Here is a 24,273-nt window from a genome sequence, read left to right as displayed (position 1 = left end):
ACCTCCAGGATGGAGGCCAATCTTGGTCCCTCAAGATTTAAAACTTGCTAAAGTAACACCCCGGCCTGCACAGGAATTTGTAGCTCAATCCATCTCGAAAGTGATGGAAAAAATTGTCTATGAACAGGTTGAAAACAAAAGTATCCTGCCAATAATAAACTAAATCCAATCTGGCTTCAGAACAAATAATAAACAAAGTAGACTCCCTTCTCTGTCATTACGGCTCTGACCTTCACTCAACTGCTTATATAATAAAATGCACCAAAGTTTAACTATAGTAACTTCATCATGTAGCTGTAGCACGTGAGTAATGCTTAATGTATCAGATAACAGCAGATCTACAAAGCTCACATACTTGCACAAATTCAGTATACAGTAGTATAAATCAAAATAAATCAGATGTAACAATGATTATCGCCACTAGGTGGCACAATTTCTCTAATTCAGGGCCATTGAACTTTGAGCCATTCCACCGCCACGCCTCCTGCGGTTGCCATGTTGGAGAGTAAAGTCGGAATTAAGCACCACGGCCATATACACGCATATTGTGGGATATTTCCACCAGGACCTGGCGCGTCCTCCTCGCCCCACACAATGTATTATGATTACGTCACCCAGGGTCAGGTACACGAAGTGAAGATGGCGACCGCCTACGAGAGATATAATTTGTAAGTACAGCGAAATTAGTTGCCAATTGCCAGCATGTTGGCCTATATACGGTTGGTATTTAATCAGATCCATGCCACGCGACGTGATTGTGTTATATTTGCAAACGCCGAGGTGTTTAGTGTGATATTTGCTGCTGGTTGTCAGAATTAAGTCGCTGACAGTCTGACTCTCTGACACATCATCCTGTTCGGCTGAAGTTGTCTGTCTGTCAGGTTGACAGCAGCTCCCCAGGACCAGGAAGACAGAAAGATGCCCATCCTTATTGAAGTCTGCAGGCCTTTGTACATGTTTTTAAGACAAAGCATTATTTGATACCGTGCTGTGAATTTGTATTATTTTGGAGTATGGGGCATTATTATGCAATAATAGCATATTGATATGATCATATTATAGCCTTAATAATCCCTCAGCACGGTGCCCCTCCTCAGGTGATTTGGCCTTGTCAGCATTGAAGTGATGTTAACGCCCGGGGAGTGACTGGTTATGTAGCTCGGCCTGTTTGGCTGCCAGGCAGGCACAGTATACAGGGTGTGGAGATACTGTATAATAGAATGTATGAATGCTGCCATACCAGGCAGCACATTTTGTCAGATTACACACACTTTGCACAAAGATACTGTCTCTCTCAGCTCTGAATCAGGTTTGACACCTTGATCATTCCTCATTCAAAGACAAGGGTAGCCTATGTTTGAACATGTGTAAGTAGGTCTGAACTCCTGAAATTGGCCTACATGCCGCCTCTGGTATAGAGACTATGGTGTTTTAGTTTCACTTATTTATTGCTGTTAGTGAATGCTGCGCTGTGTGTCATGAGTGTGTTTTGAAAGGTTTAGCTTTGGAACCTAACAAAGGACTGTTTTGTGTAGCTCTGGGTTACTTCTTCTCATACATACTGTACAAGAAGGTCACTTACAGTATGTCTCAAGCTGTCCCAGCCATACTACAAACTGTTGCAAAGAGAGGAAGCCAAATTTTAAAGGCACAACTTATGTTCAACATGTCCATAGAGTCAGTGTGACTCAATAAAGCATGAGATATTGAAGGGTTTGATCCCAGGCGCAGGACGCAGACCCATTCATTCCACACAATATTCTACCGTGTAAAGAATGCAAAGCTCAGCTTATCTCTTATTCAACGACGTCTTCTTGCTGCAATCAATGTCCTCCAGACTGCCAGGCATACAGAACTCATAGGATTTGTCTTGCCGCAGTAGAGGCACACTACATGATGGCTACATATACGAATACCAGCACTCACTTCTTATCCATTTAGGTTTCTTTGTTTATTCACCATGAATATGCAAAGTATCCTACATGGCTAAAAAGTGAGTGCTCATATTCCTTTCTAGAGACTATTTCTAGCCTCACGTAGCCAGCCTTCATCTGCCTTTTGCAATGCATATTTCCCCAGGCAGATTATATTCACGCAGTGATATTTGTATCGCTATACGCAAGGCTAGACTATTTCTACCAGAACCGTGTACCCGATATTCTCTTAACTGTGAACTACTGTTGCTACTCAACTCTTCCTCTCTTCAACATTAAAATGGTCCCCTTCTAGGTCCAGTTTTACACTTTAAATGAACAATGATGATTTTGCTGTGTAGTTATAATACCAGGAATGATTGTGATTATGTTTCTGTGACATCAAGCTGATATGCTATGCTCTTTTAGTTTTCTCAACAAACAGCCACTATGGGACAAGAGTTCAATAAACGCTACTGACCACCTACAGTATGACTACGTGACTATCTTTTGACAACGGGAATGTACCTTTGCTATAGTTTCATCTTCCATCTTGGAAATGGCTTTAGTGTTTTATATACCTGCCCTGCCATAAATTACAGGGTTACTGTTACTGTCTCACTGTCTGCTTAACTGCTGATTAAACAGCTATTCATATATTATTAAAAAAAATAGATAATTTAAATTAAATGATCGATTATTTTAGAGCTGCTGTTCTTGCTGCTATTCTTTTAGAGCTGTTATTTCTACTATTAAATTATTTAATAGTGGAAATGGCAGCTCTTCAAGCTTGACACATTGAGAGCTTGTAGATGTACTATTTTCCACTTTAAGTAATCAATAGAATTATCACCAAGAAAATAATCCATAGATGCAATCTGGTGTCTGTGGAACAATCAAATTTGAGGTTCAATACAGACAGTTTTTGACAGTTGGAACGACCACTATTTCTAAAGGAACCTCTATATTAAGAAGGGTAGTTGAACAACATGTCCCTCTCTCAGGCACACGACCCAAGAGAAGTTCTTCATCGAGGCGTGCGATGATGGGGCCGACGCTGTCCTGGCCATCGACAGGGTGTCCAATGAGATGACCCTCACAGGTGGAGAATGATTGAGATTCATGATTTGTTGTGGATAAGTTTGCCCTTTGATGTAAATGGAATGATGTTCAAAGGCAGCAACATAATGGTAGGCCACAGCAGTCATTATTTTCTTTTGCTGCTGTGTTTCTTTTTTTGGCAGTGAAAAAAGATGTTCCACCCTCAGCACTCACCAGGCCCATCTGTGGTGTGATGGGAACCATTCGTCTGGTAGCAGGTAGGTGCCAACCAAGACACATCATAATGATCATTGGAGCACACTCACTGCAGCACTGTTGTTGCTGTCTTGCTTCAGTTATGTCTTATTTTATAACGTATGTCTTTGACAAGCAAAGATGATCTGAACTTTACTAATCTACAACAGGGTGGATAGTGGATACTTAATTGATCATGAAGGAAAGTAAATAAGTTATATTAAACAATTTGATATCAAGAAAATACAATGAATTTAAGATACAATGTGTTTCGACCCTGCACACAGGAATGTACCTCATTGTCATAACCAAGAAGAGGAATGTGGGCAGCCTTCTTGGTCATGCTGTGTGGAAGGCTGTCGACTTTGACATTATCTCCTATAAGAGGACAGTGCTGCATCTCACAGAGATCCAGGTGACGAATACTAATCCCACCCATTTCATTTAAAAGCAACAACAACTGACCAGGATTTTGATCACTCTAAATACCATTTAGCCCGAACATTAACCACCTGTGTTCCGTCGGGTGGGATGGAACTTTAGGAAGACGTGTGGAACTCTGGCAGAAATGACAGAGTTACTGTACCTCTTGAGTGAGAGGTGATGCCTTGGCTGTCTGGAATCACACAATGCTATCTAATTTCAGCGTAGCAAGCGGTGTACATTATTAATCAATGCTGCTATCCTAGTAGCGCTAATTGAAATAGCAGCCGTGCCTTGTTGTGACTGTATACTTCACTATTAACCACCACTACAGAATTATGGGCATCGTCAGAGATCTGACCTGCTAAACATTGGACTCAATTAACATCACAAGCAGTGATGTAAATAGGTTTTCAATGTAATGAGTCCCAGGATGCAGGGATGGTCTTTTAGATGAGTCCCAGGGACATTTTATGAGTCCCACTTCAACGACGTTATAGGAGTCATATTTTACCATTTTCACAAATTGCAGCATTTAACTCCCATTTAATTTTATATGGTTACAATGTGGTTGTATTCATATAGAAACCGGAAGAAGAAATTATTATTATAACTAAAGCTAGAATAACAAAATTACAGTAGTGCATCCCGTGGATACAGAGGTCATTGTTTTATTGCGTCCCTTAACTATAAACTGCAAAATGCACCCTATTTTAATCTCTGCACAAGAAATACAAGGCATATGTGACAATGTGACATATATGGATCCATAAAAAGCGCCCTGTACCTTTTGTCCTCCTATTAGTTAATTGTAGCCATAGGAGCTTTGAAAGTAGATTGGTTTTACACTTAGGGAATAGGCTGCTGAGGATCAGGAAAGCTAGGTGCTGACAATGCAAAAGTGGAGGCATATCAGGGGACAGAAGGAGAGAGTGTTGTGTAGGGTATCCGTAGTAGTGTAGAGAGTGCTAAGAGGATGCAACTGCACTTCCACCAGTAGGCTAAGTAATACATAGCCTACTAGTGTATGTATGTAATTATATAACGTCAGATGTTAATGTTATTGTCTGCTGTGGTGAAACTACAATATTCTGAAGATGGACTGCAAAAATTGCCGTTTTCGTTCTGGGCCCCGAATCAGACGACAGACATTTACAGCCAAGTATCAAGTCTTGTCTGTGTCTACCACGGAAAGACACACACACACACACTCTCTCTCTCTTTCTCTCTCACACACAGAATCCATCGACACACGGGTATCCAATGCAAGCAGAACCTGGAAACAAAAAAGTGCATCTTAGCCTCAATACTTTGCTCTGTGCTTTCATTCAGTGTCGTATCATATATAGGTTATTATACATTTAGCCAACCCAGTGAAAAAAATTACTTTATACCAGGAATTGATGGAAAACCAGATGCCTGTAAAGCACCCAGAGGTGCAGCTTGTCATCGTGATGAAGCCCAAACGCTTTCGTTCCCAGGATTCACATCCATAGGAAAGATTAAACCATTCTGGGCGGGAACCCCCTTTGGTGTTTTAAGCATTATGTTATGCTTCAGCTGTTGAAAAATAGCAGATCTACAAGCTCATAGTGCGGCACTGAGTGCCCCGCTATGAACTTGTAGATCTGCTATTATTGAAAAATCGTGAAAATGTGGCATATATTTTTGGGGGTCCTTGACATGAAAATGTTTGAGAACCACTGACATAGAAACATGGGTTTTTCAGAAAACTGTCAGGATTTAGTCGGTATTTGGGTTAAGCCAACTAATGCCTGTTTTTCTGTCCCCCTCTAGACTCAGGAGAATAAGACCTTCCTGTCCATGATTAACAACGTGCTGAATACAGACGGCTTCTACTTCTGCACTGACTATGACCTGACACACACCCTGCAGCGGCTGGCTAACACCAGCCCTGACTTCCAGGAGATGAGTCTACTGGAGAGGGTAAGACATTGTGGTCTCTGTTTTCGTTCGAGCTTTGGGCACTGATAATGTGGAGGAGAGGACACACTGCCAGCGCCCACAGCGTCCCGAGCGGGAATCAAACCCAGGACCTTCTAGCTGTGAGGCGACAGCACTACCGACTGTGCCACCGTGCACCCCATCGTTCGAGCTTTCTAAATCCACTATTTGGGGATTTAGCATTGGGGTTAAGGGGCGTTCCCGTACTAAAGTGGCCATTTTGGTCACCTGTCTAAATCCCTAAAACACCTCCGCTACCCATTACATTATGCATAGCTGTGGTTTGGGCGTTACCATAATGAAATGAATCACCATGCCACATTCCATTGCCTTTAAGAGATACATTATCCGTTGCCCGTTATGCCCAGTGCTATATTGCTTCATAGCCTTACGGTCTATGCTCATAGCCCATGGAAGAGTGATGCGTTGTTGCCTTGAAGTCTTACTTGTGCTTACTTGAGCCCTCGGTCTCTCCCAGAGAAACATTCGCCAAGAATAGCAGAACTATAAGCTTACAATGCGTTGCAATAGCTACTTTTTTTCATCAAAGAGATTGGGTGTAGAGGGGTGGACCAATTAGACCCTGCCCTGAGCGGTCAACTAAGTAAATGTGGTTTTAGTAGTTAATGGAATGATATACATGTGCTGTAGAAAACAAAGACTTACTTAGTTACAGTAGCTTAGTGCTGCATTGCAACACGACAGATTCTGAGGTTTTCATCATCAAAAAAGCCAATAATTCTTGCTTTTTACATTTACCAGCATTCCTGCTTCTTGCTGTACGGTACCCACACAAACGCTGAAATAATCTTTAATATTTAAAGGTGTGCAGTACTTGGAGGATTTTAATTGTATAATAGTAGTTTAACAGGTTTAACAGGGATCAAGGTACTGCAGAACATTCTGTTTTGTCATCTGATATCTCCAAAACTATTTACAACTCTTGCCTTTTTTATTCATGTTTTGGTTTATAATGCTTTCAAATTAATATAATTATGTTGACTTACTCTTTTTGTATTCTTGCCATCAACTTTATAACTTTAATGTTTATGGTGACCTTGCAATTATAATAACGATTAAATTAATTCTATCAGTACTATGTGTGAGGGTTCACAGTGAAAATAATTAACTACTTAAACCCTATATACTTGACCGGAGTCCACCAGGGGTCTATTCATGGGGCTCCCTCCTTTTTTCCCCTCTACACCAAATCTGTAAAAAATAAATTTGGCTGATTTTGACATGCCCAGAATAGAGATGCTAGGTTTCGTGTGATTAACGGGTCATATTGCTAGTTATGCTTAATTTACGATGGTTCTACTTGCAGTGCATCATGGGTAAATATGCCTAACCATGATTCTTCTTCTACTTTCAGGCAGATCAGAGGTTTGTGTGGAACGGGAATCTCCTGAGAGAGTTGGCTGCACAGCCAGAGGTGACTGATGGAACATCACCGTTGTCCCTTCAGAGTTCAGACAAATAGCCTTGTTTTACTGCTGTCTCTGATATTAACTGCGTCTTCCTTATCATTGTTCACAGCTTCACCGATTTGCACTTCCCGTTGTCCATGGCTGTATCCTTTTGACTCCATGTCTGGCTTTTGTCTGAATGTTTATGCCATGGCTCTGTAGGAGGCAGAGCCATCTATTGTATTAGGCCTCACTCATACTTTGTTGCCTTCCTGTGTCATGCACTGAAAACTGTGTGTGTGTGTGTGTGTGTGTGTGTGTGTGTGTGTGTGTGTGTGTGTGTGTGTGTGTGTGTGTGTGTGTGTGTGTGTGTGTGTGTGTGTGTGTGTGTGTGTGTGTGTGTGTGTGTGTGTGTGTGTGTGTGTGTGTGTGTGTGCGCGCGATAATCTTGCAAACACTGTTCCCATGTGATTTTGTTAAGTGGTTTATCATCATATAATAATTGCACTTGCATAAAAAACTAAAAAGTTTCCCTGTGCAACATCGGTTCTTGGAGGCTAGTCTCTAGCCGTGTGGAAGCCCATATACTGGAAAGGTTTGGTAGGACATATAATTAGAAATGGTGTTCAATAGGCGAGAAAATAATAATTCCTGGGCACTTCAGAAGAGACTACCCAAAAAAAGATACTAGAGCACTCGACTGGTCTGCACGTGTTTTTTCTTTTTTTCTTTTAGGGGTGACTTTCGTCTTCCTCAGTCACGGTTTGACTCTGAGGAAGATGAATGTCAAGACTTCAGGTAGTCTCTTCTATATTCTCTGGTGCAACTTGTCCCCACTGAGCACAGAGGAGCCCTCCTACCTTCTGCTTGCTGACCTAGCTGTTCATTGTCCCTTCAGGACCATGCCGTTGAGTTCATGAACATTGACAGAGAATGTTGTACTCTGGATGATTCACCCCCATAAGGATTGTCCTTGACTCTGAGGGTCCAGTCATTGTGATGAAACCATGCCGGATCAATGGAAAGATCTTTGAATGGATCCTTATATCCCGGAGGAGCTGTTTCCGAGCCGGAGTCCGTTACTATGTCAGAGGTAACGGAACACTACAGACACAGCAGCACACCCGGCACATCAATTGCCCCATTAGTGCTGCACTGACATCATTGGATAATGGCTGTGGGAAGAAGTTAATCGCCTCACTAACTGTGTTTTCAGGCATTGATTCAGAGGGTCATGCTGCTAACTTTGTGGAGACTGAGCAGATTGTTCTGTATGAAGGAGCCCGGGCTTCATTTGTACAGGCAAGTGTTAAGTCTAATTTATTTACTCCGTGGCAGGTTCAGTGTCACTTACCACAAGGAACCGATGTACGAGCATCTGTTTCCTCTAGGAAAGAGACACCGTTGCGCAATAGAGCAGTCGTTCCCAAACTTTTTCATGTCAAGGACCCCCAAATTGACACTAATTAGCCCGCGGACCCCTATTTGAAGAGATATGCCAGGCACCCTCCATAAGATGGATTTGTATCTCTATATATATATATTGTATGTTAATTTAACCCTGACGGGTTCATTTGGTTCCTAACTATCATTTAGCTGCGGACCCTCTGGAACTCCCTCAAGGACCCCTGGGGGTCCCCGGACCCCACTTTGGGAACCACTGCAATAGAATATGAATTAATCTTCAGAGCTAAAAGTGTTCATATTGTGAGTGCAGCAGACGATGTGCAGATCTTTGTACACTTCATGTGCATGTTTTTGTATACTTGCCCTGCCTATACGCACCCGTCTCCGAGCTTAACGGGTGTGCATAAGACTTTGTTGCCTAATCTTCAGAGCTGTGCAACAATATAATTTCACTGTATTCTAAAGCAAATGTCCAGATGTTTCTAATGGTTTTGTTTTGCTCTAACAGACGCGAGGCTCCATGCCCTTTTTCTGGTCTCAGAGGCCCAACCTCAAATACAAACCTAAACCTCTAATCAGCTCAACCACCAACCATGTAAGTTCACGCATATGTTTTATATTGTATCATCACTATTCACTGAAGCACACTGGTGAGCCTTACATTGTGACGATAACAATGTACCAATCTTTTGAAAATAATTTCCAGATGGATGGTTTCCAAAGGCATTTTGACTCTCAGCTGCTTATCTATGGAAAGCAAAGCATTCTGAATCTGGTAAGTTCTACCATTGATAACACCCAAAAACGCCCTTTCTAGCTTGTGTGCCTTGTTTGTATCGGCATTGAAGAAAACCATGGAAAATGTGATAATTGTTATTTTCTACTATATTCTAGGTGAACCAGAAGGGTTCCGAGAAGCCGCTGGAGGAGGCATTTGCTAAGATGATAAATGGAATGGCTAATGGAATGCTCAAGTAAGTCATCAACCCCACTTACATATTATTTCAGTCGTACTCGTGGAATCGGCATCAGTTTGCTTTTGACCAATTCACTTTGATTATGCATCCCATGTCTGTTGTGCATTAAATCATAATTATAACGCATTATAATCTGCTTATAACACTGTATTATTATAGTTCTAAGAACTCATAAATACTCATAATGCTTTATAACAGTAATCATAAGACATTACAAAGCAAGTTATAATTTATTGCGTTTTAGTATTGCAAGTAATACTGATGTATTGTGATGTTTTTTTTTATAATGATATTGTATTACTTGACAACACTGAAAATTTGTTTAATAATTACTCAGTGTAATTTCGAGAATAAATAAAACTTGAACGAATGAATGCTTTGCAATCGGCCTATGACAATATAATTTCAGTTATATGCATTCGTACAAACATACTCATAATGCAATCATAGCACGTTATAACTTTACCTCTGTCTTACTCTGTGTAGTTACATAGCATTTGATTTCCACAAAGAGTGCAGTCGGATGAGATGGGACCGCCTCCAGATCCTGGTGGATGCCGTCGCTGAGACGCAAGATGAATACAGGTAATAATCCATGCAACGGCTACAGTAGCCTCCCAATCACTGTTGTTTTCGTCGACTTAATACTATGACGAAAAAGCTAACAACGCGCCGCGCTGCGAGTGCGACGCGCTGTGAGCTTGTAGATCGGAATATTATATATTCTTTCAGAGCAAATGCTTTAAACTCAAATCTTTGCTTCTGGTGAGGACCCTGGAACAACATATTTTCAGATGGGGGGGGGGGGTCCCCTGACATGAAAATGTTTGAAAAAAAGGATTTAGAAGGCATTTTGTAGAATCGTCCTCAGGTCTAAATGGGTTTTTCATACAAACAATAGCTGCATGCCAACATTCCAGCAATGAAGCATGTACGTATGTATGATGATGGGCTAACCGCTAACGTGTGCGCATTCACAGCATCTGTGTGTGTGTGTGTGTGTGTGTGTGTGTGTCTGCAGCTACTTCATGGTGAACGCGGTGGGAACGACGGTCACGCAGCAGAAGGGAACGTTCCGCAGTAACTGCATGGACTGCTTGGACAGAACCAACGTGATCCAGAGCCTGCTGGCCCGTCGCTCGCTGCAGTCCCAACTGCAGGTGTGTTGAGCTTTTCTGCCGAGCATGGTTGTTTTTGGCAGCAGATTTTAGTTTTAGTCACATTTTAGTCACCTGGAATGTCTTGGTGTTAGTCTAGTTTTAGTCGACTGAATATCATACGATTTTAGTAGATTTAGTCGAACAAAATGTTTTTTGGCCGGCCTTGATGTTTTTTTTTCTCACTTTCTCACTTCTCAGCCAATCGGCTATTTTCAGCATGCAACTAATTGTAAAATGACTTATACTGGATCTCTTGTCCACTAGTCCCTTCCTAGCATTTTAATCTAGTTTTTATTTCTTGACGAAATTGTCAGTATATTTAGTCTTAGTTTTAGTCATCATAGCTTAGTTTTCATTTAGTTTTCGTCTTGGTTTTAGTCGACGAAAACAACACTGCTGCCGAGGTGGTGATGCAATGACATCTATGATTTTGTCAGTTTATGTCAAATTATTGTAATGACAACATGAAATCTGTTCCCAGAGGAAGAAACCTCTGAGGCCCCTTTTCCACCGGTTGGTTCCCAATGGGAACCGGTTCAGTTCTTTTTGGTTCTTAGTCCATGAGCCAGAGCTCCAAAATTGGAACATAAATTATGAATTGAGTGGGCAAAACCATACCTATATTAGATTGTTATCACCATGACACTTCCCCAATTGATTACTTACACGAAGACAATGATTTATTGTATTACAAATTTTACATTTGAAATATGCAAATGAGGCATTATGTAGGAAAATATGCAAAATAATAGAAAATATGAAAAAGCTCCTACTGTGGAAGGGTTATCATGTATTAATTTACTTGTATTGATCCTATAAACAATTTAATATAGGTCTAATGTTGGTGACCTCATGACCTTTTACTTGCACCACTATCCTGCACTCTACTTGTTTTTTTATGGTGTGACTCTATAGGGCCTGAGCTGTCTAAAAGAGGTTCTGTTAATCTGTAAATCCAGGAATAATCTCACAAACTACTAGACAGATTAGGCGCATAATTAACTTGAATGTTATTCTGGAAGTTGGTGAAGGTCGGAATTGGCTGAATGTTCGCCCAAATATATACTCGACTCGACTGCAGGGTACTGTATTATCAGTTAATCATATATATATATATATATATATATATATATATATATATATAACAACCTTCTCGATTATTTGGTTAATCAAAAAAGTACGGTAGTTGTTTGAATAATCGCTTAGAAACATAATCGATAGTTGCAGCCCTATAGTACTGAAATCTTGCAGTTATTATACCCTGGGTGTTTATATACAATACAGTATTCACACTTCCCTCTACTTTCTTTCTTTCTAAATGTCCACAGAGGATGGGGGTTCTGAACGTGGGCCAGCGGATTGAAGAGCAGGCCAACTTTGAGAAAATCTATAGAAATGGTAATGGTTGTTTGTTTTGCGCTGTGAGTGGTTCTACTGTGAAAACATAACATATTTCTTAACCCCCTCACTGTTTTCTGTGTGTGTGTGTGTGTGTGTGGTCTCTCTTATTAACTAGCATGGGCTGACAATGCTAACGCATGCGCTGTACAGTATGCAGGAACTGGAGCCTTGAAAACAGACTTCACAAGGTACAGAAATGCAACACATGGAGTCCGGCAAATCATTCGTATCACGCCTAATTATCATCATGAAGTTGTCTATTGACTGTTGTAGAAGTATAAATAATCTCTTAGTTTCTAGTTTGTAGCATATCTTTGCTAGCAGGTAGGGCTTTCACGGTTACAAAATTGATGTTGGCGATTAATTGTCATACAAATATCCGCAATTCAAAATGTAATTGTGTTTTTGGCATTGAACATTGGAATATATGAATCAAATTGTTATTTTTGTATGCCTTTTAAGCTTTGTAATTAAAAACGTAAATGAAAAATAACTTAAATAGCTTGTCAGAAAGCACAAAGCACATCGCAAAGTTGTAAGCTTGTACAGTAGATCTGCTATTTCTTCTTTTTTCTTTTTTATGTTGACGATTATGCAAAAAACGATGTAATAATTGTGACAAGGCCTATAGGCTACTAGCAGGCAGGTTTCCTTCATGATAGATATAGTTTTGTAGAGGCTGTCGTAATGGCGGATTTTACCCTTGCTGAAAATAGACGATCTACAAGCTCTCAATGCTTGACGAAATTCTCAATATATTTAGTCTTAGTCATCATAGCTTAGTTTTCATTTTAGTTTCCATTTAGTTTTCCTCAGTGGAAAAAAAGGTAGTCAACGAACATGTTTCGTCATAGTTTTAGTCGACGAAAACAACACTGGGCTGAACTGACGTCTCATCCATTAGGACAGGGAAGAGGACTCAATGGGGTCTCGTCATGGACGGATGGAACTCCATGATCCGCTACTACAAGAACAACTTCTCTGACGGCTTTAGACAAGTACGTGAACCGTTTTCCAACACACACACACACACACAGGCTTTAGACAAGTACGTGAACCGTTTTCCAACACACACACACACACACAGGCTTTAGACAAGTACGTGAACCGTTTTCCAACACACACACACACACACAGGCTTTAGACAAGTACGTGAACCGTTTTCTAACACACACACAGGCTTTAGACAAGTACGTGAACCGTTTTCCAACACACACACACACACACACAGGCTTTAGACAAGTACGTGAACCGTTTTCTAACACACACACACAGGCTTTAGACAAGTACGTGAACCGTTTTCCAACACAGGCTTTAGACAAGTACGTGAACCGTTTTCCAACACACACACACACACACACACACACACACACACACACACACACACAGTAGAACATTGGCCATTTGGCGTCACTTGTAAAGGTGTCATATTATTAAGATATTTTCACCAGAAATCATTGTCAAGAGCTAAAGACTTCCATTATTCCACTGTTACGTTCTTAGCTTACGCATGTTTCATGTTAACTACTTTTATGTATGTGATGTATTGCCATGCTTTTTGTTCTTGCTTATTGTAAATCTCTCTGGATTAAGAGTGTCTGCTAAATGCCTAAATTGAAATTGTCTAATGAAGTGAGATTAATTTAAATTGCTTGCTTAATCCCTTTACCATAATACTTAGTTGATATACTACAGTAGGCCCCTTCCTGTTTGCGTTCTGCATACATCAAAATAGAGGATATGCAAGCTCATAACACGTTGCAGTCCAATGCATTGTGTGCTTCTAGATCTGCTATTTATTTTCTAAATTAATGTTTCTGCTGAATGTTTCTAGGCTGATGCAGACTATAAGCCTCTCCGACCTAACCTCGCCTCACCAGACTTTCCACCTCGGAGGAAAGCCTGGTCTCTGTTCCAAAAGTGCCGTGTGAACCGGTCTGGAGCAGATGATATCGTTACGTCATGTTGTAGTATTGTTTTGTAGTCATCAGGCAGGAACAATCAAACGGAGCTTCCTTTTCCCTCAAACCGGAAGAACAATAAAAGCTCTCGTAGCCTGTAGCTTATATTGAGAAAAATCAGTTTTAGGGATAAAAGAAGTTCCGGAAGATTGATGACTACGAAACAATACTACAACATGACGTAGCAATATCATCCTGACTACAAAACAATACAACAACATGACGTAGTGATATCATCCTGACGACTACAAAACAATACTACAACATGCCGTAGCGATATCATCCTGACGACTACAAAACAATACTACAACATGACGTAGCGAAATCATCCTGACAAATACAAAACAATACTACAACATAACGTAGCGATATCATCCTGACGACTACAAAACAATACTACAACATGACGTAGCGATATCATCCTGACGACTACAAAACAATACTACAACATAACGTAGCGATATCATCCTGACGACTACAAAACAATACTACAACATGACGTAGCGAAATCATCCTGACGACTACAAAACAATACTACAACATGACGTAGCGATATCATTCGCTCCCGACCGAATTATAAACCCGAAATGGAATGGTGCCCAGGCTATCTCCGACCTAATTACTTAGCCCCAGAATAAGGATGCTAGGGTTTAAGTCTAATGCAACATTTCGTATTGCGGTCTAAGCAAAGAGGAGAAATGAAGAGGGCAAAAGTAATGAACACTTTGCACATTTTCTTTTAAATACAACAGGTACCGTTTAAATCATTAATGATTCTCAACTCCAGATACAGTAATGTTTGGAGCTCTAATTTCACTTAGATCATCACAAAGACAAAAGCACTTATTTTCAGACTGATTTATGTCCAGGTAGTTGCAGATGTTCCAGTTTGTGCCTGCAAGATTGATCATTCCAGATCATTTATGATTTTGATAGGCATGCTGACTGCTGCTGACTTATTCAAAGGTTGAGAAATTAACCTGATCAATCTGTGATAATATGGTATTTCCGCAAACAAACAAGACATTTCATCACGAGATGTATTCCACTCAGAGAATAAAGTATAGATAAAATGTAATTAAATGCAAATTTCCTACATGGTTCTCAAAATAAGACATTACAAAAATAACATAATTACACCATTCATTAAAAACACCCTAACATACACAATTATTTTATTATATATTATTATATTATATTATTAAAGAAAACTAAATATGGAGCAGGCTCCAAATCTTTACTTGCTTTCTAAACTGGATTCTATTTAGACTTTGTTGGAGATATAGTGGTAAAATTATTCCATAGTCTAATGCTTACAGTAATTTATATACTTTATATACTGGCAGTAAAATAGCAAATCTACAAGCTCACTATGTGTCCCATCGCAATCGATTTGACGTTAATATGTTAGGTAAAATAAGTTATTGTCATGCTGACTTTGTCATTTCTCCTAGGATTCCATTGACCTGTTTCTGGGTAACTATGCTTTAGATGAGACCGACGGGCCTACTCCACTACGTGTGCAGAAGGACTGGAAGTTCCTGGCGGTCAGTATTCAATATATTTATATATATTATATATTTAAGTAGGGCTGCAACTACCAATTATTTTCTTATCGATTACTTTTTCGATTAATCATTTGGATCTTTTTCCCCCATGCAGCTTCCAGCTATTATGGTGGTGGCCTTTTCCATGTGTGTCATCTGCCTTCTCATGGCTGGTAAGATGTCATCTTCTGCAAGTACTTTAGGATTAACAGAAAATCTATTTAATTTGTGGATAATGTCTAATTATCTGCTATGTACAACTTACTTCTTGTCGTTGTTCCGGATTATGAAATTAAACTAGTGGGCTCAATTTTCATCACCGCTAAACCCCTTATCCCTAAGCTTCTTTGCCTTTTTTTTTTTTTACTATTTTTAAAAACATTTTTGAATAGTGAAAATAGCCAATCTACAAGCTCACAATGTGTCGTTGTAGATCAGCTAGCTGAACTATTCAAAAATGTTTTTCAATATAGTAAACTAGAAAATGTTCCCCTCTGGGCACAGGTCTCCACCAGGGCAGGTCAGGTTGTGGCCTCCTGGTGGCGCTATAATAGGCCAATGTGAAAATGGTGACATTTCTTCTTACGCCTTGGATGGCAATTGGATGATTTGAGGCATTTTGTTCCAAAAATGTGTTTTGCAAAAATCCACCTGTTGGTAACAGGCCAATGTGAAAAGGGTGCGATATATTCCTCAGCCTAGTAGGAAAGTCTGTGAAAGATTTCACATCAATTAGGATGGAATATGAAATATCAGACAGATCCGTCTTGAACACATGACTATACAAATAGTGTGTAACGATTTGTGGGAGTTTGCCTCCTGGTGGCGCTATAACAAGCCGTGCTGGAAGATTTGGGGCAGAGGTTCATCTTTGGCATCCAGGGAATGTGCAAAATTTGGCATCTACCGGGTGCCGGAGATGTCGATCAGCTCGTTGAACTATTCAATTGTTTTTTTTCTTCAAAATAGTAAAAAAGGCAAAGAAGTTTAGGGATAAGTATAAGCATGGACATATTGGGCCTGATTCATTAAAAAGAAATACGCCACCGTTACACTGTGGTGGAAACAGATATCGTATTTATCCGTCCGATCAAGCTACGTTGAGATGACGTGTTATTCAGAGAGCGGTGTGTACCACAGGTGCGCTGGCGTATCGCAGGTGTATGTCATACTGAATGCAGTGGGTGCAAAGTGATCGGAAAAGCACCCGACAACCTCATTTGCATTGATCCACGCCCCATATCGCACCATAAAAGGCTTCAAGCATGACTCAGCAGACAGCAGTTTGGTCTGTCAAAAAAAGAAAAAAGGCTTTGCAGCCGCAGACTATGCGGCTTCACAGCCGCGGTCAATGCATGAATATAGCCCGCACTCTATTAATATGTCCACAACGGTGCGTGCTCCGCTGCTGAAACAATATAATTATAATTTATTTAATTAAGTTCGGGACCAAGGCGGGTGCTGCACTCATACCTTTGCACTTTGCAGTCAGAGGTAAAACATAGGCTATCCTATCCGATATTTAAAATATCGGATATATGTCAATGCAAAAGTCGTCTTTTGAGAGAGAGAGAGAGAGAGAGAGAGAGAGAGAGAGAGAGAGAGAGGGCATGGCTTGCGCGATAAAGAACAGTAGCCTACAAGCCTATACATTCATAAGTGAATAATTGGGATCCTCTTGTCTGAAGAATTTAAGAAATTATAATCCAGTGAGTTTAGCCAGTGAGTTAAACTATTCTGTGTGTGGCATCCATGCATGTGATCAATATCAAGACAATACATGATTATAAAGTCTGTCCTTCATATTTGCAAGCACGGGAGCAGCGCATGTGGAGCTGCGGAGCGGACCGTTGCCCCGTCGGCTAGAATGCTGTCGGAAAAAAGGCCGCCTCCCAGGCTAATGTGGTCTTCTATTTTTTATACAGGGCTATATAGCCCATTCATTTTCCAATGTGAATCGGATCGGCAGCACGCTGCTGTCTGCCCACCCCCCCCACACACACACACACACACACACACACACACACACACACACTGCACACACACACACACACACACACCGACCGACAGCCAACTGACTCAAGGAGCTCCGTAACAAAACAATTTCAATAGGCCTGCCGCCTACTGCAGGCATTACTACACTAAACAATGTTGGATTCGTAGTGCAGAATGCAGATAAGCCTATGTGTTCTTATTATAATTGTGAGTTTGTTTTTTAACATGCGCGAGAGCCGATCTACAAGCTCACAACCGTTGCACTGCGAGTAGAAAGCTGTCAAGTGAGAAGCGCAATCGCGCATGCTATAGTAATATCCTAATGAATAAATAAAAAGGTGTCGGGCTTGCAGGGGCAGTTTCTGTATGGGGAAATGCATGCATTTAGGCATACAAGTGCTTTTATTATATAGGCTATCATTTATTTTGTGCTGATCGACCAATATGTCATGGGGACACATGCCTACATATTTTATCTGAGATTTGGGAACAATTTATTGATTCAGCATGAAGACTAAAGCCTTCTGAATAAATCTCACGTGTATGCTTCCGCAAATGTCTCCCGTCTGGGCCGTCTCCGCCACCTAAAGACGTCCCGTGGGAATTGACGGAGTTTCCGACCAACGTACGTGAGCGTCATGTTCACGGCCATTTCCATGAATTCCAAATTAATGTGGGAAATCCACGTAAATGCCTTTCCGCTAGCTTCACGTCATGTTATCACCGTAAACGTCGTTGTGAATCAGGCCCATTGTCTTTGATTACTGGGTACACATTTTACATTACAACATTTTATGAAGTCTTTTTGGGGGTTCAGTTGCCGGCAATAGTGCCTCCGGCTGGCTCCAATAAACCTCATTGTCAGGTTTTCACGGGTGAGAAGCCAAGCGGGTGATCATGTCCTTGTCACTTCACTAGCCAATTAATCTGTAGATTATCTTTTAAATTATTCAATTGGGACCGCATTAACGCTCCCCTGGTCAGACACACCTCACTGTCTGCCTTGTCGGATGAAAATAAACATCTGGTGACTCCATGAAGGAGGCAAATGAAAAGAAATATGTTTTATTAAAAAGGGCTGTTCACGAACGGGACCCAAAAGCAGGTTATGGCGTTGTGTGGAATAGAACAGGATGCAGGCACTCTAATAGAATGTGGTTGCTAGGGGCTAAAGGGGTGGAGGACTGGTTAATAATCCCAAGATGCAGGTTGGACACACTCGCCCACTAATATTTAAATGTCGTAGACGGGTAAACCAAAACTCTTCTTGAGAAATGAAAGCAGTGAAATGCTCAGGGTGAATAAGTGTTATTCTCAGGGGTACAAGTAACAACTTAAGGTTATACAGGACAATGGGTTATTAAAAAATCTTATACGATAGGCTTATATTCACAACGGAGTTGTGAATTATTGCAATATGTCTGCCTGTCTATATATATATTTGTCCTTCAAATATCTTGAGAACCATGCATTCAATTGACTTCACAATAAGTACTTCTAAGGACCAAAGATGTTGACTGTGAGGTCCATTTTGAGTGGTTCTCAAAATGCGGCCAGCCAAGTACTGGCATGGTCAATGGTCTAAATCAATCAAATAGATTCATAGAATCATTAATCAAAAAATTCCGATGGATGAATTGGTTCTGAAAATAATTGTTAGTAGCAGGCTGCAGACAGCTCCTCTGTGTGTGTGTGTGTGTGTGTGTGTGTGTGTGTGTGTGTGTGTGTGTGTGTGTGTGTGTGTGTGTGTGTGTGTGTGTGTGTGTGTGTGTGTGTGTGTGTGTGTGTGTGTGTGTGTGTGTGTGTGTGTGTGTGTGTGTGTGTGTGTGTGTGTGTGTGTGTGTGTGTGTGTGTGTGTGTGTGTGTGTGTGTGTGTGTGTTTGTTATGTGGCCTTGGACACTGATGTCTGTCTCTCTGCCAGGCGACACCTGGACAGAAACCCTGGCGTACACCCTGTTCTGGGGCATCGCGGGCGCAGTCACGGCTGCCATCATCATGTTTAACGGACGGGACTTTGTGGACGCCCCCAAGCTGGTCCAGAAGGAGAAGATGGATTGAGCTTGTTGTGCAGCCATCATGCTCGTCTGAGGAAACCGCTCTCGGACCAGGCAGACTCGTATACCTCCATTCTGCTCTTCCCTCTTTCTGTCTGCTGCAGGGCTTGGACTTTGTTTGATTTTTTCTAATCTGCAACGGTTCTTTTCTTCCTTAATGCAAGAGATGCATGCCATCTCCTCAGAACACTTTCCCCCCCACTGTACTGGAGTCAGCCCTCCATCACATGGTCCACATTTTACTTCTTCACTTCCTCGTCTTCGTGTACATTTTATGGACCTTATCTTTAGTCAATAGGGATGTTTGTGTGTGTGTGTGTGTGTGTGTGTGTGTGTGTGTGTGTGTGTGTGTGTGTGTGTGTGTGTGTGTGTGTGTGTGTGTGTGTGTGTGTGTGTGTGTGTGTGTGTGTGTGTGTGTGTGTGTGTGTGTGTGTGTGTGTGTGTGTGTGTGTGTGTGTGTGTGTGTGTGTGTGTGTGTGTGTGTGTGTGTGTGTGTGTGTGTGTGTGTGTGTGTGTGTGTGTGTGTGTGTGTGTGTGGTGGAGAGGGGTTTCCAGTAATCTGTGTTGCCGGTTTTCTGGCCACTAGAGGGCACAATTTAATTACAGTGGGTCTTTGATTGCACTTTAGTGACTGTTTCAGCATTGGGATTCCACAGTTGTGCACTTTAGTGCATTACTGCTAATTTCCTTAAGACATTTGTTTGTTATTGTTTGAAGTAAGATGTGAAGTAAGATGTGAAGCATATTTTAAGAGTGATTTCCTACCTAGGCACTGGCAAAATTCGTGTCCATATTGAAAGTTGATTTTTCACTGAAGTCCAAATCCGTAAAGGCAATAGGGCCATAGATAATTGACTTGCTTTGATGTGCACATACTGAAACGCATTAGAGCTCTCCTGAAATGGCTGGGAAAGCAATCTATATAAATATGCACATAGACCAGTTTTCATCTTGAATGTAACAAGCCTTACAGAACTTCTAATTAAATTAGTCCAAATGTATGTCTAATCTGCTCATGTTATGTATGGCAAATGTCTTCCTAATAACCTCATCACGGAAAGTATCCATGATGGCTATCATTCTGTAAGGAAGGCTCATAGTAGTTTCTTGGTGTCTCTGTTTCGCACTTTTAGAAACCATATTAACCCATTAAAACTGGCAAAGCGTCTCTATCATTTTAGAGTTGGCTATTCCAAAAGCAGATGTATTTAAGCTCACAGAGTGTCACTTTGTGCTGCACTGCGAGCTTGTACATTTTTGAAGATTTCGGAAAAATCTTGAAAGTAGGTAGTAGAATTTCTGATTCAAGAAGGCATTTGTAGAATCGGCCTCAGGTCTTAATGGGTTGAATGAGTTTCCTGTATACAGTACTGTATGTGATGAGAGAGCTTTACATTTACATTTGATTAGCAGTCTTGAACTAGTTATGGTCGGAATGGTCCTTGATGATGGTATTCTGTCTGTGCTACGAACCAGTGGTTCTCAAAGTGGGGTGCAGGGACCCACGGGGTGGGGGGGTCAAATGATCCCAAATGTTCACTCTCAGAGTTGTGGGGGTCCTTGAAATTGAAAGAATTCTCTAAGGGCCGATTCATACTCCTATTTTACCGCTGTTTCGGCGCTGTAGTGCCGAAATGATTTTGGCTCGTCAGAAATTTTCAGTAGCACCGAAGAGCCGACTTTAGGACGGTACCCGCCCCCCCCCCGAACCTCAAATGACGTCACATTGTAGGCTCTACAGAGCCGAACCGACTTTTATTCGTCTCTAAAATAGTATGACTCTGCCCTTAATGTCATTCCTCCTGTTTCCTCACTGTCATTGGTATGGTTCATGAATCCATATACATTTATTTGGATCACTGTGTTAATGCCCCCCCCAAACCCCCTCTGTGGAGAGGGCATGCCATTTGAATCACACACATCTTCATTGGAGTGTTAAATTACATTGGTTCTTGCACTGAGGTGGATTTAAAATGTGTTTTCAAGGTGGTTTGTTTCTTTGCCTTTTCATCTGTGTTTATTTTATTATTTCACATTCCATTGCATTCAGATGACGGGTTCTTGGGTGTCAATTTAGTCTTAGATGATTGGTTAACTCTCAACATCATGGAACCAACTTAATCTGGAGTACTGTATGTGCAGCCGATATCTTTGTGTAACTTTAGTTTGTACATTGTGCACTTAATGAACTGTGTGAATATGTCATTTTACTTATGATTATACAGTAATTAATGGAGAGGGGTGATTGTATAATCTGAAAAGCAATGGAGCAAATAATGCACAGTGCATCAAGAGCACCATATTAGTTTTACTTATAGAATCTCTTATTGTTTGAACATTGTACTCATTCTAACAAAGTGGATTGGGTCACTTTGGAAGGAAGCAGTTACATGTAGGCCCTCAGGAAGTTAACGTAATGGGCCATCACTGAAGCAATGGGTATAATATAACCACAATGAGGTGAATACCGCACTAACACACAGCCTAAAGTTTGGATGTATGAATTAAAATGTACAATCTAATTCAGATGTAATCAGTATATCTTCTACATATCTTAATTTTGTGCATAAGATTTATTAGATATACAATTACCTTCTACATTTTTGATCCAGGTATTTGAGAGCATGCATTATCAAATGATTTGTTTGCTGCGGAATGAGTGAATTGAATTGTCTCTTTAGCACAAACCGCTCTCTCTGATTCTTTGAGATGATTTTATTCAGTGCATCAGTGCATTCTTTGATTGTCAATAAACTTGAATGAGTGAAATTGAATAGATTCTTCTTGTACAGTATAAGGTGGGTGCAGCTAAGAAAGGACTGTTTCAAGTTCAAGGGTGTTATTGTCACAGAATGTAGTTGGTAGTCAGTATTGATCCTGATTGAAATTAATACAAATCCAGTACTACCTAGAGCCAGTGACCCTGAGTCTACCATTGGGCGTTTGGGTTTTTTGGGTTGGTGTTGAGTTGACTAATGCATTTCCATTAATTGATTTAATACAGCACGAGGTAGTTTAGGTAATTGTCTATCTGTAGATATACACATCTATGCATGTTATTGGTGTTAATAAACAGCAGTAAAAAAGAACTCCGAGTCTCGTGCGATGGATGGGCGGCACAATAAATACAAATAAACATTTAAAACCAACCATTGTGTTAATTACAAAAAATGTCATGTGTACAATATATATAAAACCGTTACTTCCAGTTCAGCTGTTTGTCATTTGATCAAGTTGACTTAACTGTGTGGTCTATTTGCAAGGTCCTTGATAATGTCTAAGGGCAGGGGCTGCCCCGTGACAGATCCCATCTCTCACACGTTACAATTCTGGAAATTCCTGGAATAGTGGAATAACAGGAAAAAAGGTTTCAGCACCACGGAGAGCGCTCTCAGCACTGACAAGGTGCAGCAGTATAAAGCGGACAGATATACTGATGATCCACAAACAGCATTTTTGCAAGTTGGAACACTGAGGAGTCCTCAGTGTTCTGCTGTCTCTGTGCCGTCTGTGAAGAGCCATGAGCCGCGACTCCCGGGAGGGGCAGCAACACCGCCGGGTAATCTACACTGACTATAGTGAGACTAAACACACTGACTCTAGAAAAGACCCATATCGTCCAAAATAGGCTAATCAGTCGTTGTCTGTGTATAGGCTAATTAATTGGTAAAAGTACGCTAAATAACTCATTTTTAGACCATTTGGGAAATAAATAAATCCGCGGCGGCGCGATCTAAGGGTAATGGACACATAACGGACACCCGGGTATAAATGCAATAATTTATTAACAAGAAAATAATGAATATTTACAGATATATGACATATATATATACACATCGGTGAGCACTTATAACATAGTTGAAACAACAATAATGAGACAGACACAATTCAGAGTATTGGAATAGAATGTATTCGAATACGGAGACAGCAGTGACGCGTTACAATGGAACACCGTACTGACTCAACACATCTCAGTCAGGCTTTAGCTTAAATACATTATTACCCCCCCCCCCCAGGGGTGGGTGGGTCTTGTATACATGACATCAGAAGACCCCTTCAGAACCACACATGTCACAGGTCACAGACAACAGCTTCTCATGGCTTGGTTTATGACGTCCTTAAATGTACAAGCATTCCACATTTCCTTGACATTTCCCCCATTTATTCATTTAAGAACTCAAAACCAATATCACAACTCTCCGGACGTAGAAGTAGGCGAAACGACCCTGAAATCACATATCAGGTAAAAAAATTCCTACAAGGCTCTCTTTAAGTCTATCAGAGCAACCGCCCTCAGGCCTACGTTACACAGCGTCACCACAGTTTTATAACAACAAACAAGGCGAAGCCGTCCGCTCAGAACTGTCCACCTGCACACTTGACAGTGTGCTGCAGGCGTCACGTGGTTAAAACTGCACAGAGCAATCCAAACCGGCAGTCTTGTAGCTCCTGCACAGGGCTCAAACACAAAGCACTAGGCTATTGCACATCTCATCCACAAGCTCAGCTTGCAGATTGGCCATCTTGACAGAACAGCTGCAAACGTCACAGCTTTCCAAAGACCGGAAATTGTCACCGCACAGGTGACGCAGCATCATTCTTCTGAAGCACATGATCGCAGAATTCAGAGTCCAGAGTGCCAACAGCACTTATATCCCTCATTTAGGAAACCAGCGTGGAGACGTTCGCGGATAGCAGACTAGCCACGCAACAGCTGTAGTGAGTCTACAGTCCACCTGCCTGCTGGCAATATAGCCTGGTTGT

General features: G+C 41.0%; 1 protein-coding gene across 1 annotated transcript; it reads left to right on the top strand.

The window, feature by feature from the left end:
* The first annotated feature begins 560 nt into the window (after positions 1–560).
* Positions 561–22,278, top strand: sacm1la (SAC1 like phosphatidylinositide phosphatase a). The gene is made up of 20 exons (XM_080787736.1): positions 561–668; positions 2,918–3,015; positions 3,158–3,232; positions 3,497–3,624; positions 5,430–5,579; positions 6,973–7,032; positions 7,137–7,170; positions 7,998–8,099; positions 8,223–8,308; positions 8,922–9,008; positions 9,120–9,188; positions 9,308–9,387; positions 9,877–9,975; positions 10,412–10,550; positions 11,879–11,948; positions 12,067–12,139; positions 12,856–12,949; positions 15,367–15,459; positions 15,575–15,632; positions 19,377–22,278. Exons 1-20 carry the CDS (start codon positions 595–597, stop codon positions 19,511–19,513), a joined length of 1,806 nt encoding a protein of 601 aa, XP_080643862.1. The 5' UTR covers positions 561–594; the 3' UTR covers positions 19,514–22,278.
* Positions 22,279–24,273: the final 1,995 nt, after the last annotated feature.

Source organism: Protomyctophum bolini (assembly GCF_963924005.1).
Source record: "Protomyctophum bolini genome assembly, chromosome: 17".
NCBI classification, from domain to species: domain Eukaryota; kingdom Metazoa; phylum Chordata; class Actinopteri; order Myctophiformes; family Myctophidae; genus Protomyctophum; species Protomyctophum bolini.
This window is presented reverse-complemented; position numbering and strand designations above follow the sequence as displayed.